The following is a 23,739-nucleotide window of genomic DNA, read 5'->3' on the forward strand; positions in this document are numbered from 1 at the left end:
ATGTGAACATTATGAAATTAGCCTAAATACTAGCTGGACAAAAGTTTAAGACCATACTGAAACGAAGTGTTAATCGGTAAACACATAATGAAATTTAGTCATTTGTGTTCAAGCATTAGTGTTGTCAACATCTCCCACTGACATCTGTGTCACATTAGGTAAAAACATGACAAAGGCTAAAAAGTTGACAGAATTTGAATGTGGCAGAATTGTCGAGCTGCAAAAGCAAAGTCTCTCTCAAGGTGCCATCGCTGGTGAAATTGGGCATAGTAAAACTGCAGTTGCAAATTTCTTAAAACACCCTGAGGGATATGGAACGAGAATTTCAAGTGGTCGGCTCAAGTAAACTTTGCCGGCAATGAGCAGGAGAATTCGACGGGTTGTCCAGCAAGACACCAGTTGATCGTCGAACCAGATTCAGGCCCTTATGGATGCAGAATGCAGCTCAAGAACAATAAGATGGCATCTATGAGAGAAAGGCTTTAAAAACTGTAAACATCTACAAAGGTCACGCCATCTTCCACACCACAAAACAGCTCAGTTATGCTTTGCTGAAAAGCACCAAACATGAGATGTAGAAAAATGGAAGATTATGTTCTCTGATGAGAAAACATTTAACCTGGATGGTCCAGATGGCTACCAACATTACTGGCACAATAAGGATATCACACTGGAGACATTTTCTTCACAACAGAGTGGAGGAGGTTCCATCATGATGGAACATGATGTTCCACCATGGAACAATGGAGCTTCAGGTGAAACAGAGGTGTCAAATAGCAGCTGGCTACACTGGTGTGTTGGAGAGAGCATCCTTACTGACTGAAGACCCTCGCTTGTGTGGAAATGACTAGTTCTTTCAGCAGGACAATGCTGCAATCCACAATGTCTGCAGGACAAAGGACTTTTTCATGGCGAACAAGGTGATTCTTTTGGACCATCCAACAAGTTCATCTGAATTGTGCCCCATTGAAAATGTTTGGGGGTGGATGGCAAGGGAAGTATATAGAAATGGACGTCATTTCCAAACAGTGCATGATCTTCGTGAAGCCATCTTCACCACTTAGAATAACATTCCAGTCAGCCTTCTGCAAACGCTTATATCGACCATGCCAAGGAGAATGTTTGAAGTTATTCACAATGACAGCCATTCAACTCATTACTGAGACCTCTTGTTAGGCATTTCCTACCCTGTTTAGGACATCTTTTTGGCATAGTTCTAAACTTTTGATCAGCTAGTATTTAGGCTAATTTCATAGTGTTCACATTTTTCCTATTAAATGATAATTTTTTTTTTCCCCCATATTTTCATCTTTCAAAGCTCTACTCAAATAAGTAAACAAACTAGGCTGGAAATGGTGCCTACATTATTTTCTTAAGCTACAAATCTCAATTTCAACTCCATGTTTACAATACATAATATTTTGTTTATTTAATGCAACTATATACAAGTGTAGCCATCAGGATATGTTTGTATTTTAACCAAGTAACTGTAAAATTATCAGCTTTGAACTTTAAAAGATAACCTTTGGTAAAAGTTTCAAATGTTTAGAACAAAGTTAACTACATCTATTTTCTGTTGAAGGTTCAAGGTAATTTGCTTTTTAAAAATTACATTTGTTGTACAGCTGTTTGAGGTAAGGCAGCTGATGTAAAATGTATTTCACACATGACTTCAGAATTTTTAAAATTACTGACCAGTGATCTTTCTTTTAAAAACAAATACATTACTGGAAAAAGAAATTCTCAGTGATGTTAAGCCAAATGTCCATGTAAAAACTTCTAACAGGAAAAATCCTTCATTACCCAGTTACTTATATCCTTAATGGCTGCATCAAGTCTTTTAGGTCTCTGTACATTTTGCACAGAAGTTATTGTATTCCAGCTTCACCTTCCTACTAATTATTTTCATAAACTTGAAGGTTATTGCAACTTTCTTATGTTAGCAGCAGTGACTAAACCACTGAAGCAAACGCTTCAGCCCCATATTTGCAGTATAAGTTTATATCACATAAATAAATTCACAACTAATACAAAAGTAAGAAATAAGAAATTTGACACACATCACCTATTCTGGATATTTCTTTATTAAGTCTAAAAGACAAAAATTTATAAAATCAACAGTCAAATAAAATTAGTAAATCTGAAAAGCATTTTACACAATAAACATATATTAAAAATTATATATTCATTAATTCTAAAATATCCAAGAGGTGTCAGGAGAAACAATGCCAAGAGTTGATACAAATCTTCAAGATTGCAACAAGCACACTTAATGCTTGTTTACTGTCAGTTTAAAGAGGCTTGGATATCTTCTCATTGCATTCAAATTCCTTAAGTTCAAAATGAGAATTCCATAACTGAACCCACACAACAACATTACAAAATTGTTTCAGCTGTGGAAAAAATAAACAAACATTTTGTTATGAAAAAAGAACAAGTAAAACTAATTTTTAACACAATTACAAGACTTTATACATAATTATTTCAAAATCTTAACTGTAACTGGTTTATAATGTAACAAATATAACAATACATCATCTGAGTAAATAAATTAAAAAAGGTGCTTATAATCTTCCTAGGTAGAGAAACCTAACTGAAAACTCTGATTACATTCTACTTAAAGATTATGTGGAGATTTATTTATCAAATTCCAATATCAATGGTATTGTTTAACTGATAATTACTTATCATACTTAAAGTGGGAATTCATTATTCTACCATCTTAATTACTGACAATAAATTTTATAATAAATATAGATGTATAATATTTCATGTATCTATATGTAGACTCATTTGGATACACTTCAGATCCCCTCACCAAAAACTAAAGGGATTTGCTGGTAAACATTAGTGACAAAAACAGACAGTGGTTTAAGTTTAAACTGATGCAAACACAACAGACACCTGAAAATATTTAAACAAATTCTGTATACAGATTTGATTAATTTAGTTACATACAAGAGATGAATTTGTGAATACTGACTTAATGAAAACAGTACAGACGGTGCTATAAGGATAATTATCGGGAAGAAAGATACCTTGCAGGGATACTATAAGATATTATAATTTTTCTCATGAAACACAATGGTAGGTGCCAATTTTATTAAAGTTTACCAACTGATAAAATACGACAAAGGTCTATAATGTCTTTGCCTATATTCTTAAAGGATAAGAGAATGACAGTTTAATGTTTGGAAAACATGGGATGTGTTGCAGTTAAGATTTTTCTACTAGGGTGACTGACTTAGGAATGAGCTATGGTCGACAATTATGAATGCCAACACTTTACGTTTCAAAGGAATCTATATTCTAAAAACAATAAATGTAGGGTTAATTTTGTATGTTTTATAAAGGTTGGTGTCACGAAGGGCAGTCATGCAGAATCCAATAGTTTTTTGTTGCTCACTGTTCACAGTTATTATACTGATGCCTGTATGTCCCTTTCACGTTAATCTCTCATACTGTCTGCATGTTCCATTGTAAAATGGTGTTGGTAGAATACTTAGACTAATTTTATTATTGTTTTTGTATTTTGCACTATCTGTCCCTAATTAGCAGTGTAAGACTAGAGAGAAGACAGCTAGTCATCACCACTCACCGCCAACACTTTACGTTTTAAAGGAATCTACTCTTTTCCCAATGAATAGTGGAATTGACCATCACTTCATAATACCCCCACAGCTGAAAGGGCAAGCATCTTTGGTACAACAAGGATTCGAACTCGCGACCCTCAGATTATGAGTCAAGCTTCTTAACCACCTGGTTACATCCGGCCAATTAAATTATTGAATTTCATATTACAGTAGAACATAATGCTTTCATAGCAGTATTGTTGTATGTATACTTACTTCATTCTCATTTATTTCACAGTGTTTCACATTGTCAAAAGTCACCTCATTTTTTTTGCATGACGTAGTACCAACTTCTAACACCAATTTGAATTTCCAACCTGACACTAACTAAAGTAGAGAAAACAAATAAGTAAAGAATTATACAAGTAAATGTTAAACAGTAACCAGTCCATGGTATGTACATCAGATAAAAAATTATAGATCAAGCCATTTACTTTTTGAAATCAATGTTTTTATCTCAAATAAATTATTCAAGTTCTGAAAATGAAATTGAGTTAGAAAAATGGATATTTTTTAGCATTGTATATTCTTGAAGTTTAAATAAATTTTTAACATATTTTTAACAAAAGCTAAGCAATTTGCTGTTACATCTATACACTAAGTAGTATATTGTAAAACAAATTCATTAACCTACATAATTTACTTGTTAAATATTTGTTCCTTATGTAATAAACTTTCCACTTAAATTATTAATTTATTAGTGTCACAATTTTCCAAGTAACTTAAGTTAAATTACTTAATATATTTTAATATATAACATTTTTTTCAAATACAGTAATAATCTACGAAAAACATGAAATGCAACCAGAACTTAATATTAACATTAAACAAGAACACTGTTAATGTAGCAGCTATATGTACAAAAATTTCAAAACCTAAAATTAAATAAAACTGCATGGTAGTAAAATGTCTCTAAAGTACTGAAATTTAAAAATGAAAGTCACTGATGACTGATAAAGAAGAAAAGACACGAAACACGGAAAGCTGATGGTATTACTCGTGCTACAACTGGATCCATTACATGTGTCTGTTATGGCATCCACCAACCACAGCTAGATAGTTCAATTATCATACACTTTTGTGCAGCAACTGAAAACTGTTCAATACTACATTTTTTTTCCCAAGCAGGGTGATTAAACAAGCCCTAAAATGTGGAAATATGCCCAATTTAAGTCTTACATACTGTTGTTGGCTAAATCAGTTATCATTACTTTTTGTTTGGTAACAGAAAATTCTCTAACGGTGTATGTGAATTATTTCTAGAGTTGTTGCTCAAGAAAAAGAAAAACACCTTTAAATATGCCATATATACACACACACACACATACACACACTGTTGGCTCTGATAAATCAATCAGTTATTACCTTCTACAAAGCAGGATATGCAATCAGAACTTAATAGGTTATTAGAGATTTAACAATATTGAGGATGGGTCACAACTTTATGTTTGATAGAAGTTGGATGCATTTTATATTGTACCTGATGGGTATTATTTTCCTAATTTTGTTTGCTTACATTATCCATATTTTATGATAATTTGTCATATCTTCCAAGTGAAGGTGAAGATTTTGATGTGGATGTATTTATGGATCCTTCCAACAGTAACTCTAACTTCAATGATATTGTCAGATCTAGAAAGATATAGAAGGTTGTTGTGCTTTCAAGTGATTTGGAGTCAAAGTGATGATCATGCTACAAATGTTCCTGTTAGTAATTTGCTTTTCTATTGTGATAAATGATAATTGGTCAGAAATAGATATTCCACTGAACTTGGAAATGTTTGAAGGAAATTTAGGGGTCATTATAACTCCATCCAAACCTCAAAGTTGATGCGATAATGTTTGGAAATGTGTTTGAAATGTTTTGTCAGGAAATATGTGCCTACCATAATTAACCTGCAAGGAAACATAAAATCTCATCTGAAAGACTTCAAATGTCTGAAGTTACACCTACAGACATGAGAAAATTCCTAGGCTTTATTCTACTAATGGGACATACAAGGAAATATACCTCAAAAGAATATTGTTAAACAAATCATTTTTTTGCAATATTTTTGCAAACAATGAGACAAAACAGATTTGAACAAATTTGGACATCTTGGCATTCCAATGATAATCAGAAAATGAATTAGTCTTTAGGCAGGCTATTCAAAACTCAACCAGTAGAGGATTGTTTTCTTCTATAAATTCAGGACACTATAGAAACCAAAGGAAAAGTTGGTTAATGGATGAGGGCATGATTCCATGGATATGATGCCCAAAATTCTGAACATACAACACTGTAAAAATTGTAAAATATGGCTTGCTGGTTAGAATGGTGTACAAGACTGACACAGGTTATATTTGCAACATGGAGATTTATCTGGTGAGGTGAAAAAAACTGAAGAAACTTATTCCCAATTTGGATTGTGGCACTGTAAAAATACCAGGACAATTAATTATTACAACAGTACTTTCATTATTATTTACTCCAAGAATATAAAACAAGAATCTATGGAACAATCAGAGTAAACAGCAGGTTACATACAAAACTGAAAGCTGAAGTTTCAAATATGAAAAAATATGAAACAGTTTTCTGTAGATAAGGTAATGTTCTTATTTTCACATAGAAAGACAAGAGAGAAGTAAGAATGGTTTCAACCATCCATGACTCAACTGTTTCTTGTTTGTTCTTGAATTTTGCACAAAGCTACTCGAGAGCTATCTGTGCTAGCCGTCCCTAATTTAGCAGTGTAAGACTAGAGGAAAGGCAGCTAGGCATCACCACCCACCGCCAATTCTTGGGCTACTCTTTTACCAATGAATAGTGGGACTGACCATCATATTATAACAACCCTACGGCTGAAAGGGCGAGCATGTTTGGCGCAATGGGGATACAAACCCGTGACCCTCAGATAACGAGACGTCACGCCTTAACACGCTTGGCCATGCCAGGCCTTCAACTGTTTCTACAACAAAAACAAGGAATAACTGGAGAATTAATCTAAACAAACCTACAACACAATGTTTGCATGAAAGATGTTGATCATACAAAACACTACTTCTCATACTACACTATTCTGAGTAAAATGGAGAAACAGACAAAAAAGGTAGTACTTTATTTAATACATTGCAGCCACTTCAATTCATGTATAATCTACAAAGTCCTGAATCCACAGAAAAGATAAGATATAAACAGTTCCTTCTCTCTGTGGCAAAAGAATGGATTACTGACAAAGAAGGCTCATTGGAAGTAGAGGTACAAACCTAGTACTAGAAGACTGTCTTGTGACATAAAGCAGAATATTCTTGTGTTCATTTCATCTACAGGGAAAAAAAATCAAATAGTCTACCACATATATTTAAATACCTTAAATTTAAGTCACCAATGACTTGTGATGTAATGAATAACAAATAAATCTACAGAAAGTCATGAATACACACTGAATTCAGTCTTCAATCTCAAATCTCTAACCAACGTTTTACACTACTCACGTTCCACTTGAGCTATTATTTATTTACGATAAGGAAAATTCTGAATAGGTTTAGACTTAACTTAGACAGCTTACATTTTCTTACAATTATATGTTATATCCTTCTCAAGTTCATACCTAACTACTCTATTATGAAAATTAGTAATATTATCAGTATCATATTTCTTAAAAGTTAAAACTTACGCATTAAACGAATTTTAACACTTCTGTATTGTCTTCAACTTTCAGAGTTACTGTAATTAACTGTGGAGTAAATTAACCGGCTACAGTAATAGCTATTATTACCATTATCTCAAGCCCACTGTAAATGTAATACTAATAATGTAAAATCATAAGTCACATAAACCTGTATTACACTTTAGGCTTAGTGATTTCTACTCACCTATTCGTCATACGTAAGTGTAATAGACCTGCAAGTAAAACCTCACCTGTCTTTGAGCTTTGTGAATTCCTGCTAACTTTTGATGGTAAAGCCCATTAGATTGTGTATTCAGCTTTTCAACAGCAAAAACTGCTGCATTCTTAACATTTTCATCTTCAACATCCACATCTTCCCAACCTCCAAGTATCTTACCTATACAAGAAACTCCAATCAAAAGTAGAAAACCTACACAAACAAATATTCTATGGCCAGCCATTTTAAAATTTCTGTTACTTCACGAAATGGATTTATAATACAAAGCAGTCTCATAGTCACATGACAAGTTTTCATACAATCACTACTGATAAAACTGACATTATTAAACTTCGTCAAATCAAAATATACGCAGTGTCGTTTTCGTTTTTCTTGGTCTTAATTTCCACAGTGCTTGTCCATTGTAGTTCACGTAAATTAAAACAACTACTGAATTTACCATTAGTTTTTAATTGTAGTATCACTTATGATATAATGAGTTTATTGACAATCATATCACGTGTACATAAATTAAAAGATACACATATCAAAGATAACATTACATTTTGTTAACTCTAAGTTGTAATGATTATTTTAACATTTTAAAAACATGAAATACGCGAAAATACATAGTCGCCAAACCATTGCACTAAGAGAATTGTTTATTTTTCGAATTTCGCGCAAAGCTACATGAGGGCTGTGTGCGTAAACCGATCCTAATTTAGCAGTGTAAGAACAGAGAGTAGTCAGCTCGTTATCACCACCCACCAACAACTCTTGGGCTACTTTTTTTAATAAAGAATAGTGGGATTGACTGTCACATTATAATGTTCCCACGGCTGTATGCTTGGTATGACGGGGATTCGAACCCGTGACCCTCAGATTACGAGTCGAGTGCCTTAACCTCCGGGCCTACACTAAGTGAAATTAGAAGATCTACCATGTAAAAAACACATGTAATGATTTGTCCCTTGTTAAATAAAAGAGACAAGAGTACAGTATAAAGAAGAATATAAACAATTTATAAATGAATAATTTAAAATGTTTATATCAAAATATTGTGTTTTGTTACAGTGAAGATAGAAAAAGACATGACTAACTAAATAAAAATTAATCATCTCATTTATTAGAATTAAAACTACATTTCAGCAGTAAAATCAAATAAAGCAGAATTTTCGTGACGAAAAGACGATTTTCGTTGAATTTAGAACAGAAAAGCTATATGTGTTTGGTATTATCGTGATATTTAGGCCTATTATCTGTGTCAACGTTCTAGTATCATACTAGTACAAACAAGCTGCGTTGAAACAATTCAAAGGTAATTTTCCTAAAATAGTGATGAATAAATGTAAAATAATTATCAAACGTTTCTTTGTTTGAAACAAATCTGTGATTTATTTGTTATTTTCACTATTGCATCTCTGTACGGGTTTGGTCGATTTCATCTACCTCATAACCACCATAAAAAATTAGAAATAGATATAAATTGTGCTCCGTTTTTTGCTCTGAAATGAATACAATTATAACACGAAACCTGAAATATTTATTCTAAATAGCTTAAATCTTTTAAAAGTATTGTATATACATATACAATTGCGGCTGACTAACATTACGGCAGGCCTGGAATGGCCAGGTGGTTAAGGCACTCGACTAGTAATCTGAGGGTTGCGCGTTTGAATCCCTGACACACCAAACATGTTCGCCCTTTCAGCCGTTGGGGCGTTATATAATGACATGGAATCCCATTATTCGTTGGTAAAATAGTATGTCAAGAGTAGGCGGTAGGTGGTGATGACTAGCTGCCTTCCCTCTAGTCTTACACTGCAAAATTAAAGATGGTTAGCGCAAATAGCCTACGAGTAGCTTTGCGCGAAATTCCAAACAAACCGAACATGACGGAAGTTGCAGTGACGCTGCGCACTAGCACTCAAGTTAGGCTACCCAAAAGTACAAAACTGAACTTTACAAATTAACTCGTTTTGGCTGTGTTCTAGAGCAAGGGTTCCAAAACTTTTCAGACCTGCGGAGCTTCACATCAGAAAGAGAAAAACATTCCAGAGCCTTAATAAAAAAATACACTAAAATAGAAACAATCGGTTACTAGCACCAGATAAAGTTCATTTCAAAGTTTTATAATATAAATTTATAAAAATATCAACATTAAAAGAAAAAAATTACCTCTTCTCACTTGTTCAAAAATTTCTGCTTGCAAAATTTATATCAATGAAAGTACAGTATACTTACTTATTTATTAGTGGCTCGGACGGGCTTGCTTTTGTTCACAAAGTATTTCAATATTTGGAGTTATGGTTGTTACCTGTAAGTGCAAATCATCTTCAATATTTAGCCTGTTTCTAAATTAGGTCTTTGTAGCTGTATACTGTGAAAGTGTTTGCTCACAAAGATATGTTGTTGGAAAGCGTATCAAAATTTTCAAAGTTCTGTTACTTATTTTAGGGTATTCCATGTCTATTTGAATCCAAAATTATATACTTTCTTCCTACTGAAATTTTGTTTTTAGGGTGTAATAAGTTGAAATTTCTATAAGCTGTTCTTTCTCTTTCAAAGACAAATCGTTAGTATTTGCAGCGTGAACAAAGGGATTTTGAAACCACAGTAATTTTTCTAAATGAGGAAGGAAGTTCTCCCCAGTAGTTGTACACAAAATAGATATGTGCTGCAAGACTGAAACTTTTGCATCTTCACTTAAGGAAATTCCATTCATAAGTAAAAACCACCGAGATTTTCGAAGTAGTCAAGTTCTTTCATAAGTATAAATTCACCCCAAAGTTTTACCTTACGTTTAAGCGCTTCCATTTTACTCTGAGCTTTGAAGTACGTTACCCTGGTACCCTGCATTATAGCATTCACTTCACTTAGATAGGCAAATACGTACGAATGGCAAGCCACTTTCTGTATCCAGCATTTGTCCCTAAACTTGTATGCGAGTTCAAAATGGCAATCAGATAAAAGAAACGTATCTCCTCACGCAGTTCGTAAAACCGAGTAAGCACTTTTCAGCCTTGTGGCCGTTATAATGTGATGGTCAATCCCACTATTTGTTGGTAAAAGAGTAGCCCAAGAGTTGGCTGTAGGTGGTGATGACTAGCTGCCTTCCCTCTAGTCTTACACTGCTAAATTAGGGACGGCTAGCACAGTTAACTCTCATGTAGCTTTGTGTGAAAATTCAAAACAAACAAACAATCATTTAAAGAAATGGCAAGATAAATGGAGTGGAAGATTCATTATCGTCCACAAACTTATACAAACATACACATAACGTTTTCCAATTCCCCAGTGAGATCAACATTTAAGTCCACATTTTTATCCATAGTAATAACAAATTAACATTAAGACAAATTTCTGGAAAACACAGTCAATGTATGTTGCAAGTTGGTATCAGAAAATTTGTTTGTTTCACAGCGAAACTACAAATAATAATATTTTAAGCTGAAAAAAAATTAATAACTGTTTCCTGTGCTACATAATTTGTTTTATTTCTGTTTGTTTTTTTATGGTTGCTTTTTTCTTGAATGTATTCCGGTAACTTACAAGAAAAGTTATTTGACTGATGAAAGAAACTTTCTCTAAGCTTTTATTCTGTAATAGAAAAAAACATATGTTGGTGGAGCAACGTAAATTTCCGGACTTACAATGCTTAATTATGGATTGTGATTTCTTATGATAGAAACCATAGTATATTATATAGTTTTGCATTGAAACAGAAAAATAATTTACACCTTTCGATGATTCAGGAGTAAATCTTGAAGGATTGAAAAACTAAAATTCAGGTTTGAATACCTGCTGTATCTACCGTGGAAAACTAAATTTTGAAATTTAGAATTGTACGTCTGTAAATTTATCGCTATCCCTGAAAGGGAAAGTATGTTTGGTTATAGGGGCGTCAGAAAGAACACTACAATAAAATTATTACACTGTACATGACCTTGTTGGCCCGGCATGGCCAGACGATTAAGGCATTCAACTCGTAATCTGAGAGCCGCGGGTTCGAATCCCTGTCACACCAAATATGCTAGCCTTTTCAGCCGTGGGGGCGTAATAATGTGACGATAAATCCCACTATTTGTTGGTAAAATAGTAGCCCAAGAGTTGGCAGTGGGTGGTGATAACTAGCTGCTTTTCCTCTAGTCTTACACTGCAAAATTAGAGACGGCTAGTACAGATAACCCTCGTGTAGCTTTGCGCAAAATTCAAAAGAAACCAAACCAATTATTGCATGACCTTGTACTATACAAAAACATTAACTTATCTTTCCTGCAACAAGTCAAGAGTTTAGATTTCGACACATTTCGAGTGAAATGTGGTGAAATATAGAATCAGTTCACCTGGGTGTTTCCTCACAGTGGCCAAGGTGAAGTGATTGGAAGAATTTCACACTTAAAGCCTAAAATTTAAAATTTTCTTTGTCGCAACAAATATATAGCCCTTATATCTATATTAAATAAAATATGACACATCTATTTATGAGGCACCATATAGGGTCTGAATATTATTTTCGCGGTGGATCAAGTTTTCTGCTATTGAGGCACCATGGCAAACAGTGTTTTACATATCATAGAAACATAAACACAACGATAAAGTTAACAATAAGGTTACTGTAACAGCAACTTGACGATAGAAACTGTGTATACACTTTGTGGAATATAGCAACACTTGTGGTTAACTCATGATCAGTTAGAAAATTCTCAAATCCTGACCACATTAAACATTATAGCAGCTAGGGATAAATCCTTATAGTGTATCCACAGCCTTGAAGTGTGAACAATGAAATCTCGAGTCACAGTCGAGGTATAATAACCAACAAACCACTTCCCTTTACACGTACATACACTGGCAGAACAAAACAGTGTAGAATTTATGTGGAAGAGAAAACAGGGCTATAAATATCAGAAATGAAAAATTTATATGATATATCTAAGAAACTGAATTACTTTCTATGAACGTAATAATTCGTACACATACATTAAGAGCTTAATATCTTAATTATTTGTCAGTTTTATTTTGAACTAATAGGAGTACTCGTTCGTTGAACGGTTGAAACAGAACCTCGTTTGTAACAAAAAACAGGAAATTATGCTTGGATTTGATTTTCTTACCATAATAAATATTTGAAGTCTAATAAAAGAAATGCATAAAGGTACCAGGTACCAATATAAAAATAATGATGGGTTAAATCTGATGTTCAAGTTCAATATAGTTCCATTCTGGTTTAACCTTTTCTAAAAATTAAATATCCACATACTGATCTCAAAGTGTCATTTTCAAAAATTACATGACTTTATATGTCAACTCGAATGTTGCACAAAAATTAGACAATTTATTCAGACATTATTTTAATCACTTCAATTATATATAATTAATAAATAAATACTTTAAGTTCCACGTAGATTTTAACATCTTTCATTCCCCAGTGGGATTAACCTTAATTTCAACAGCAGGGCTGAATAAGAATAACAGCTGTTGTTTCTCGAACCCCTTCGAGGTCTGTCAGATATCAGTCTGAAATATTTGCCAAATTGTTAGCATTCAGAGAAATACAGACCAAGCAAATGATTCGTTTTTATATTCAGGGAAAATTCAGATAAAGTTCTAAGATATCCCAAACCAGTCTTGAAGGACTGTCTGGACATGCTGCTTTCTTATAAAAGGAATAAGTACGATGAGACTTAAGAAAAAGACTGCAGTACATAACCTTCTGCTGCGTAAAAGGACAAACACGTTTATAACCTTGAAACATTACTGTCAATACTTACGTGATTAACAACATGCAGAAACTGCATTACAAATTATATACAATATTAGGGGAATATACCTGAATAATACAGTTCTAAACTAGTTTTGTTGGTTAAATTAATAACTTTTCCAACAACGACACAAGATATTAACATTGCACAAGTGTTATCGTTTTTTAATCTAATTACTTTTGAACTTACCAACTAATTAGTTCACTTCATATGAGACAGTTGTTGGATAGTTCTTTTGTTCGGGTTATTCAGAATTTTTTTATATCTAACTTATTGATTTAAATTCACCCAAAGTGCAATAAAAATTTATAAATTGAAAGAGTCAAAGACATTGTAACACCTCGTTTTAGTTTTTTGTTGCAAATGTAGTTAAATTAGCCATATTTTGATTTTAAAAACTGCCGATTATAATGAAGTTTTTAGAAAACCATTAATTCTAAACTTTAATCCCATAGCTCCGTCGGCTCTTAACCGATTTGAGACCTAATTACAATTCTGGACTCTGAAAGCTGAACTTTTTCGATTGATGTGTCTTACTACGTCCGAAGTCTAACACATCAATTTAACCTAATCTTGCCTTAAAGAATTTCAAGTATCGTGACTATTAAGGATTCCCTCTTGGTTTTTCTTATTTGTGAGATGCTTCTGAGTCAACATGCACAAACACTGGATGTAGGTATAGTTTTGTTAAATGTACTTAGAGAACAAGTTTTGGCTCAGAATTTCACAGCTGAAGGCTATCTTCTCACTGCCCCTCCTAACTTTGAACTAAGAGACTAGAAGGAATGCAGCAAATCAACACCACGTGTCGACGACTCTTGGGCTGCTTACTCTTGTCTGACCGGATAATACAATTTAGCGTAACTGAAAGTGCTCCGTGGTCCAAAAGTATGGAATGTTTTGGGTGTTCGTGTTTCATTTTGTACAATGAGACGCTGACTGAATCCTGGAATGTATAGTCTAGACACGCTACCAGTTAGGCCAACTTAGTTAACAATAATTTTGTTAGTACTTGTCGAATCACCATAAATGACGGGTTTATACAACTAATGTTTTATTCTGTTATGAATTTTCAAAAATTTCTGAAAAAATATTTTTTTCCTCGAAAGAGGGCCAAAGGTCTCATGGAGGGGTCACTACTACATAGTAGTGTGTCGTCTGTCAGTCAGTCAATAGACATAATGACTCTATACAAGCGACACTTAACATTTAATTTTTTTTGTTCTAACGCCAGTAAAACGTGCGTATGAATCACGAGAAGAAGGCTACAATACAGCATCAAAAATGAGCTTCAAATGCAAGAAATAAAAATATTTGTAAGTCAAAACTTTGATTTTATTTTACTTGTGAAACAGAATACTTTCTGGAATCACATAGGAATTGTTTGGTTTTGTCTAAATAAATAAACACGATAAAACTTTTGGTAGGCATTATGAGAGCATAATTCTTCATAATGCCATGATACTGCAATCAAAAAAGGCAAAACTAAAGTCAACAAATATAAAAAAAAGTGAAACGAGTTTTCTTTTGTAATTCAAGGTTTCTTGAGACTAGTCGAACATAATTTGGTTAGTTAAGATTGAAAAAGTTCAATAAAGTTTTTATTCGTATTAAAGAATATGTTACAGCTTGATAAATATTTGTATTAAACTGGTTATGAAGTTCGTTGTCTTGTTACAACTTTACTTGTTACACATTTGTAGGTTATGAAGTCAGTTGTCTCGTTTCAACTTTACCAGTAGGTTGTGAAGTCAGTTGTCTTGTTAGAACTTTACTTAATACACATCTATAGGTTACAAAGTCCGTTGTCTTGTTAGAACTTTATTGAGTCTTCAACTGATAAATATTTTGATATTTTTATTTTAACTTATAACCAGAATAAAGTTTTCCTTAAAATAACATCAAATAGTAAGCAGCAACAATTGGTGAAATTTCGTTTCATTTTTCTAATAATTTCATTTGTTCTTGCAGTTAAGCACATAGCTACACAATAGGCTAACAGTGCTGTGCCCACCACAAGTATTGAAACCCGATTTTCAACGTAATAAGCTGTCACACATATCGTTGAGTCATCGTGTAGAGGGGTATTTTATAAAAGTATGGACTTTATTTATATAATGACATAGACTTAGATTATTCGATTAGATCAGTGGTTTTTAACCTGGGGATCGTGACCCTTGGGGGTCGTTTGAGGTTTCTCGGGAGGCCACGGAAGGTTTGGGCATTATTGGGAATACTATGGAGCAATTTGTAGTTTTAGTGGCAAGTGCCTGTAACTGCCCACCAATGAAAAACACGCTGAAGTGCGGCAGTTGAACCACTTCAAGATGCTTGTTGCACAACCACCTGCCTAAATTTTTTAACTATATAATATTAATACATCGAACTTAAAATTTAAATAAAGTTTCCATCGTATTTAGTATATTTTCTTATTATATATAAATATTATATGAACCCTCACACTGAGTGAATAAGTTGGTTTTGTGTGATGTTCAGTAATTCCATGGATTTTACATTTGTTTAGCACTTGTAGCATTTCTCAAGCTCATTTATTTGTAACATTTTCAATAAATTAGGATATTTATATAGTTTTGTTTTATTCTACCTTTACGCAAAGTTCACCATTACAAAAATTATTATAGGGGTCACGGTAATACCCTGGAGAGTCTCAGGGGGTGAGACAATGAAAAAAGGTTAAGAACCACTGGATTAGATAATCTAAATAAGTTTGAAAGCTCTAAGTTCTGAGTGCTCTATATACTCTCCGTGGAAAGAAAACGTTCTTTTTCAATATTTTTCCTGTCGTATAATTACTATGAATCACAGATTAAACTACTTTGAAATTAAATTAATTTCGATTTAATTAAAATAGTCTGATGTTTTTACTTTGTTACCATAATCTGAAAAATAACGTTTAAGCTTCTGACGTGCTGGTGTCTTTCTCAAACAAATCAACGCCTTTGCTTTGTATATATTCCAATAGGTGAACATCAGTTTTAAATGCTATGGATAATGGTTTCAATAATAAGTTATCATAATATTATGATATTAGTATTATAACAAATGGAATATATCTCATCTTTTACAGTTCAAGTGGCTTACATGTTTCCTTGAAGTTTGTATGTACACACGTTTAAAGGATAGGCTGTGTTGTGGTTGTTTCTGAGCAGTTTTTCTTCTTCTCATGATGTGATAAGACTTATACAGTTTTCTTTTTATTAATTGCAGGTCGGGAGTGGCTGGTGATTAAAGCGTGTCTAGTCTGTAAATTCTGTAGTTCGAGCTCGGCGCACGGTAACTTTTGCTCTATACTTGGCAGCCGTGAGTGTGTTATAAGAGTAACGGTTAGTTCTCAATATCAGGGTCTGATATAGGAGCTGTTGCCTATCTACATCCTCTCTAATGTATAAAACCCAGAATTAGGGAAGTCTAAGAGCAAATAACCCTAGTGTAATTCGGCGTGAAAACTTGCGAAACAAGAAAAGGTTTTAAGCCATTTTCACAATGACGAAAATCTGACGAAAATAAAGAAAACAAATCTGTTATTTTTTGATGTACGCAAAACTGCTCATTGGACTATTTGTACTATATCCACCACAGGTATCTAAACCCGGTTTTCAGCAATATGACCATTTAGTCTTACCCTTGATCCACTGGGTGCCAATAATATACGCGTTATTTTATTGTTCAGCGCAAAACTACTCAATTGGCTATCTGTTCTGCGTTCACAACGAGAATCTAAATTCGATGTGTGACACTATAACTCTTCAGCCTTATCGATGTCACATTGGTAGAAACCGGGTTTCGATACTCATGGTGGGCAGAGCACAGACAGCCCATTGTTTAACTTTGTACTTCATTCCAAATATCCAATCAATAACCTTACACCCATACACAAAAACATACACTCATTGTTTATTGTTAAGCACTGAAATACTTAAGGGGCTACTTGTGTTGTGCCCATCATGTGTACTGGAACCCAATTTTTTACACTATGAGCCTACAGACTTACCGCTGAACCACTTGGAACCAAACATACCAACGTTGTTTCTGGTTAAGCATAAAAGTACTCAATAGGTTATCCGTGTTGTGCCCACAAGGGATACCAGAACCTTTTTTGTTTTTGTATATCAACCTTCAGACTTACGCCTAAGCCACCAGGGGGAAAAATACCAATCCTGTTTGTTGTTAAGCACAAAGATACTCAATGGGTTACCTATATTCTGTTTACATCGAGGATCGAAACCCGGTATTTAGCGTTATGAGCCTTCAGACATACTGCTGTACCACTGGGGGCCAAAATAGACATGAGGATGTGATTTATTAGGAACAACTTACAATTTATAAGATACAAATTATAATTTCAAGGAGATCGAATAAACTTACTCGCTTATCTTTAGTGTAATTAAAATCGCACCTAATATCTACGGACAACACATGGTGAACAAATACTAGATGAACCGGTATATTTTCAAACACCATTATCTACACGTTTCGTGTCAACACGTGACTTACACGCGTTTTTCTCATTATTTCAGTCGAAAATAAACTACGTTGTTCACCTTGGTGCCAGATACGTGTCTTATCTTGATACAAATACCACTGTATGGTAGTATAATCCCTAGTTGTTTTATTGGATGAAAAATAATCGGATTTCACGAAATGTCGTTTCACTAGAAAGACGGCTTCCATGTATTTATAACAGCAAATAAACTTAAAAAATCCCAGAATCAATCAACTGAAGTACTGGTTTCAAACTATCCACAATATTTCAAAACAGTGTAGCAATTTATGTCAAATGTATTTTTTTACAACTTGCTGCTATGGGAAATTAATCAGAAATTGTGAAGTAAAAATAAAAGTGAATTTACATATTTTGAAGGATTGTACTTAAAACATTATTTTACTTACATTAAACTTGTAGTTATAATTATTGCGTTTTTATATAATTTCTGATGTTAATGTACTTAGACGCTTGATATTTTAAATTTTAAAACTTCCAACTGAACGGTTTGGTCTCGTTTGTTTTTACTTTCGTGCAAGGGTACAAGAGAGCTATCCGCACTAGTAGTCCGTCAATTAGCAGTGAAAGACCAGAGGGTAGATAGCTAGTCATCACTAACCACTGCCAACTCTAGGATTACTTTTTAACAACGAATAGTGAGATTGGCCGTCATAGTATAACGTCCTTGCAGCTGAGAGGACGAGCATATTTGGAGGGGCGGTGATTCGAACCCGTGAACTGAACAGACGTCAAACAATAAATTTAGTTGCAAGGTTAGCTAGTTTCAACATGACTTTCATTTTTTTTAGCAATGTCAATCTGTTTAACATTCTTGAAAATGAATTCTAAAGAAGGTTAGTATCGGAATGAAAACTTTAATTAAAATAAAGTAGAGAACTACGTTTTGACCTTCTGAGGTCATATTCAGGTTAACAAAAAGAGTTTGCTACTGACCGTTGCTAGGCGTCTGTCTTAGAGATGAGAGTGTAAACGGGTACGATATCATAGGTGGCGTTGCAGGTGGATGTTAGGTTATCAATTAATATAGGTATAAAGATGTTCCTTTATACTAGTTTAATTTTGGTTTTAGTTGCTGAATAAGTAGGGCTTCTTTGATTTTGTGTTTGTTTATGTTTGTTTCTTTACTTAGTAAGTGGGTGTTTTCTATTGTTATGTCATGTTTATTTGACTTGCAGTGTTCAGAATCGTGTGAAGGTGTTTTTTGTGGGTGTCATGTGAATGTTGCTTCCATTTTTCTGCTTGTTTCTCCGTCATGGAAGTCGTAGCAGTTATTGCATTTTATTTGATAAATAATGTTCGTATTATGTTTGCCAGTGCAGTTTTTACGTAGTATGGACTTTTGTTTTGTACCTGGTTTTTGAATAAATTTGGTGTTTACTGGAATGTTGTGTTTTGTTATGTTTTTTCTCCAAATGTTGGTTATTATTTCGCTGATATTGGGAACATATTGCATGCAGTATTGTAAGGTTTTACAGTTAGTTGTTTCATTGAATTTATTATTGTTTCTTTGTTGTTGTGTTGTTGGTCTAGGTGTGTATAATTTTTTTCAACGATTTTTGGAGGACGTTTGTCGATGTTGATAAAGTGTTGTTTTATTTTGTCTAATTAATCGTTAATTTTAACAGGTTAACATAGTTTTGTGTCTGTGTTTATTTGGTTTATTAATATGTTGAGTTTTTGTTTTGTTTCATGTGCTGAGTCCCAAGGAATGTATAATTCAGTAGAGGTGATTTTTCTGTGAATTTCTGTTTTGAATTGTGTATCACTTCAAGTGGGTTTATAGTCATCATGAATTCGTAAAAATACTAAATATATATGTATGTATGTGTGTGCGTAATTCAGATTCATGTCAAACTGTTTAATATTCCTAAAAATATAATAATCCTATTTAGGCGCCATTTTCTGACATCGACCTAGAGGAAATGTTGATAGTTGATATCTTTCGAAACTAGCATTTGGCTGATCACAATATGGGAACTGTTGTTATCCAACATGAACAAATGCGTCTCACATATCAAATAGTACCACCTCTAGGTGAATAAAACTCGTGTTCTATCGTTCCATGTTACAAAGTTAAATATTTGTAATACTGTAAATATCTGTAGTACTTTCATTGTTATTATAAAGTTGCATTTGTGCGTTTATAAGAAAAATATTCACAAAAAATTTTCAAATTTATTACAGTTTTTCTCATTCGTAAACACATGTAAAAAATAAAAGGAAGAAAGCTCGACATGGTTAGGTGGATAGGGCGCTCGACTCGTAATCTGAGGGTTGTGGGTTCGTTTTCCGTTACACTAAAACATGTTCGCCCTTTCAGCCGTGGGGGTGTTATAACTTCACGGTCAACCTCACTATTCGTTGGTAAAAGAGTAGCCCAAGAGTTGGCGGTGGATGGTGATTACTAACTGCCTTCCCTCTCTTATTACACTACTAAATTCGGGACTAGCACAAAATTCAAACAAACTGTGAAAAAATAAGTTACCGTATTTTCCGCCTAATAAGCCGAATTTGTGGCCCTAAATTTTGGACCTGATTTTTGAGGGTCGGCTTATTGGCCGATCACTTCTTTCGGAAATTTCTTCTTCTTAGGAAATGTTTTTCTTTTGAAAATTACCATAGGCGGAAATTTTGTCCAATCAGCAAAGCACGTTAAGACTACAGTGAAACGTTGTTTCTGGAATTTCATTGGTTACCTAATTACAGTGAGTGGAGCCAATAACGAATGACGTATTGATTCCATCTCTGTCTCAATACGACACGTTCTGCTTTACTCCAGAACGCCAATGATCACATACAACATGCATGCTGACGCTGAAACGAGACTAAGAAATCATTTTGAAGAAACTTGTCACTTCTTAAAAATGGCTTCGGCTTCGGCTTATTCGGCGATTCGGCTTATTAACCGGAAAATACGGTAATACAAATGCTTTACTACTTCACAACAATATAAGGTATGCCCCTTAAAGACAGAATTATACGAACTATAACAGAATTTCTTGTTTTAGCGACATAATCACATGAGTTTGTTGTTGTTTCCAATGCTACAAATGATGCACTGTTTTCAGTTCAAAATTGTACTTATTTAAATACACTGTTGGTTTGTGAAATCTACTCTTCATTATCTGTACACAGATTTATATGAATCCAACACAACGTCAACCAATAGTTTTTTGTTCTCAAGTTGTCAAAAAAGGAAGATAAACATGTTTATGATTTGTCTTCAGCTTTCTTTTTCTTATAATCCTTTTTCAGTAGTAAGAACTTAAATACTTCCTGGTGGGACAGTGGTAAGTCTAAGGACTTACAACGCTAAAATCGGGTTCGATTCACTGTTATGGACACATCAGATAACTAAATTTGCTACTAGAGACACCTAAAACGATTCTAGGTAATTTAATGATATTGATTTCAAAAACGTAGTTTGAATTTGTTCATCACATCTAGATTTTGCATTATTGTACTATTTTTTAATATTTGACCAGGACTATGTCAAATACCATATGATAAATTCAGTACATGATATTTATGGTGTGAAATAAGTTTACTTTGACAAGCTTGATTGGTAGAAAGCATACGTTTTTGATAACTTCAAATATTGATCATAATGTATTGAAGTAAACTGAACATAAATAGGGTGGAGTCAGATAACTCTCTCTCAGTTGCCTGTTATCGAAACAAAGTCCGATCTCTTTCCTCGCATTATACCATGTGATATTATAAAATTCTGCAAAACATTGTTTTTTAAATATTTTAAATTATAGTTCTTTAAACATAAATTATTTTGTATTTTTAAAGACAATCATTGAAATGCTGATTGCCTCCACTTTAAGTAAAGCCTCAAGACAGAGAAATATTATCCAAACAACTTCTGCTACATTTGAAGAAAACATGTTACAGTTTCTCGAAAGAAAAACATTCCACACAAGATGAAGGTAACTTACTACTATTATTTTGGGTATAAAATTGGTAGCCACGGAAAACACCGAGTTCCACATATGTGTTGCACAGTTTTCACATTTTGCTTGACACAGTGGCTGAGCAATCAGAGAGCAAGTGTGCCATTTATAGTTCCCATAGTGTTGCGTGAGCCAAATATCATATACCTGACTACCTTTCTTACATGTCTAATGTTATTGGATATTCAGACAAAACTAAACAGTACATTAAATATTCAGATATTGCATCTGCAATGAAACCAGTACCTCAGGAGGATGGACTTCCAGTGCCACATCTACTAGTGAATTGGAAAACAAAAGAGCTGTCCTGATAAGAAGACAGTGAATTCTCTTCATCTTCTTCATCTACTAATTCTAATTCTGTGGCACTTCAGCATAAACTGTCCCATCTGATCACACAAGAATACCTAAATGATCTGATTCGTGACTTGTCTTTATAAAAGCATTATTGGGAATTTGTGGGCTCGCGTTTACAGCGATGGAATTTATTAACTCCAGGAACAACAGCTTCAATTTACCGAAGTTGCCATTAAAGTCTTGCCTCTCACTAGAAATTCTATGTTTGTGTACAAATGTTGACATACTAATGGAAAGATTAGGTACTGAACATTACCCTTAAGAATGGGGTCTTTTTACAAACTCATCTAAAGTTAGTGTGATACCTGTATTTTTGTATAATAGGAACATTAAGCTATTGATTCCTGTTACTCATGCTGTGGACGTAAAAGAAACTTAAATATGCATATTATACATTATTAAATGCAATTTTCATTGAATAAATAAGTGACTAGAGAAAAGTTATTATTTTTACAACATGTAACAATATTTTGAATAAATCTACCATAACTTGTGACAACTAGAGCCGATCTGTCATTTGTTTTTAGAATCGGTATCGTCGAATTGCTCAGAAATAGTAACATGTTATCCAGTATCAGAGAAAAGTTTTGTTGTTGTTGCCAAATGTAACCATAACTAACGTGTTTATGTACCACGTTCTTCACGAACATTAAAACGTTATGTATTTTACGTATTTTTTGTGCTAAGGAATGGTTTTAAACGTCTCTTTCGAAATACGATATGAAATTCTTATCTCACTCTCTTGCTTGGTAACTTTTTAACCTGTTAAATCTAGTTGTAACCTTTTGAAAACATGTTCCAAATACATGGTTACCTTATTGCAGGTAGTTTTATTATTGCATTTTATAGCCAAATAAAGAAATAATTGAAAAACAACGAAGTTGTAATTGGGTACGAGGGTATTTTTCTAACACTTATTCTTAGACATTTAGGGTTACAGTACATACGTTCCTATGTGGTTTTACCCTTATTATCTACGAAACGTGGCGTATCAGTAGAGGTTTACAATGATGCTATGCTCTGAAACAAGAATGTTGTTTAGAATACCCGAAATTATTTTTCAATTATTAATCAAATTCTGGGTTGCTTCAGTTATTTCTCAGTGCTTGATAATATACCCTCGTTGGTTAAGGGTATATTTCCAGTTACTGTTACCTGTTTTTCTACGGTATTTGTATTTTTGTTAGTTTTGTTGGGCAATTGATTTGCTAGACTATCAGCAAATATGTTCTCTAATTCTGTTTCGTTTACCTGAAACTTGGTTGGTTAATGATGACTGAATATTACCGTATCACATGTGTTAATTTTTTGTCCGGTCAACACAGAGCAGTTTTCATTTTTGGTTCACATTTAGTAAACTGCAAACGTATTATGGATGATAAAATTGGAATTTATATTTTTATTTTTGTCTTATAAAACAAAAATACGTTAATGTGACGTTAAAACGTAATCCCAAAACGTAATTCTTGAAATCATTTTTGATCATGTTGGAGACGTATTATGATATAAATGATCACAAACCAAGTTATATTTAGAAGAAACAGTTAAATTTATTGAATGACATAAAAATTAACTAAAGAATAGGATGTACCTTTAGTGATTCTTACATGTATTAAGTATATAGATATATTACT

General features: G+C 33.4%; 1 protein-coding gene across 1 annotated transcript; it reads right to left on the reverse strand.

Moving 5' to 3' along the window:
* Window positions 1-2,066: 2,066 nt before the first annotated feature.
* LOC143229763 (L-cystatin-like) lies at window positions 2,067-7,899 on the reverse strand. Its single transcript, XM_076462518.1, has 3 exons — window positions 7,534-7,899; window positions 3,849-3,959; window positions 2,067-2,393 (listed from the first exon to the last, which is right to left on the reverse strand). Exons 1-3 carry the CDS (start codon window positions 7,741-7,743, stop codon window positions 2,292-2,294), a joined length of 423 nt encoding a protein of 140 aa, XP_076318633.1. The 5' UTR covers window positions 7,744-7,899; the 3' UTR covers window positions 2,067-2,291.
* Window positions 7,900-23,739: the final 15,840 nt, after the last annotated feature.

The sequence above is a fragment of the Tachypleus tridentatus genome, chromosome 10 (assembly GCF_004210375.1).
Source record: "Tachypleus tridentatus isolate NWPU-2018 chromosome 10, ASM421037v1, whole genome shotgun sequence".
Lineage (NCBI taxonomy): Eukaryota > Metazoa > Arthropoda > Merostomata > Xiphosura > Limulidae > Tachypleus > Tachypleus tridentatus.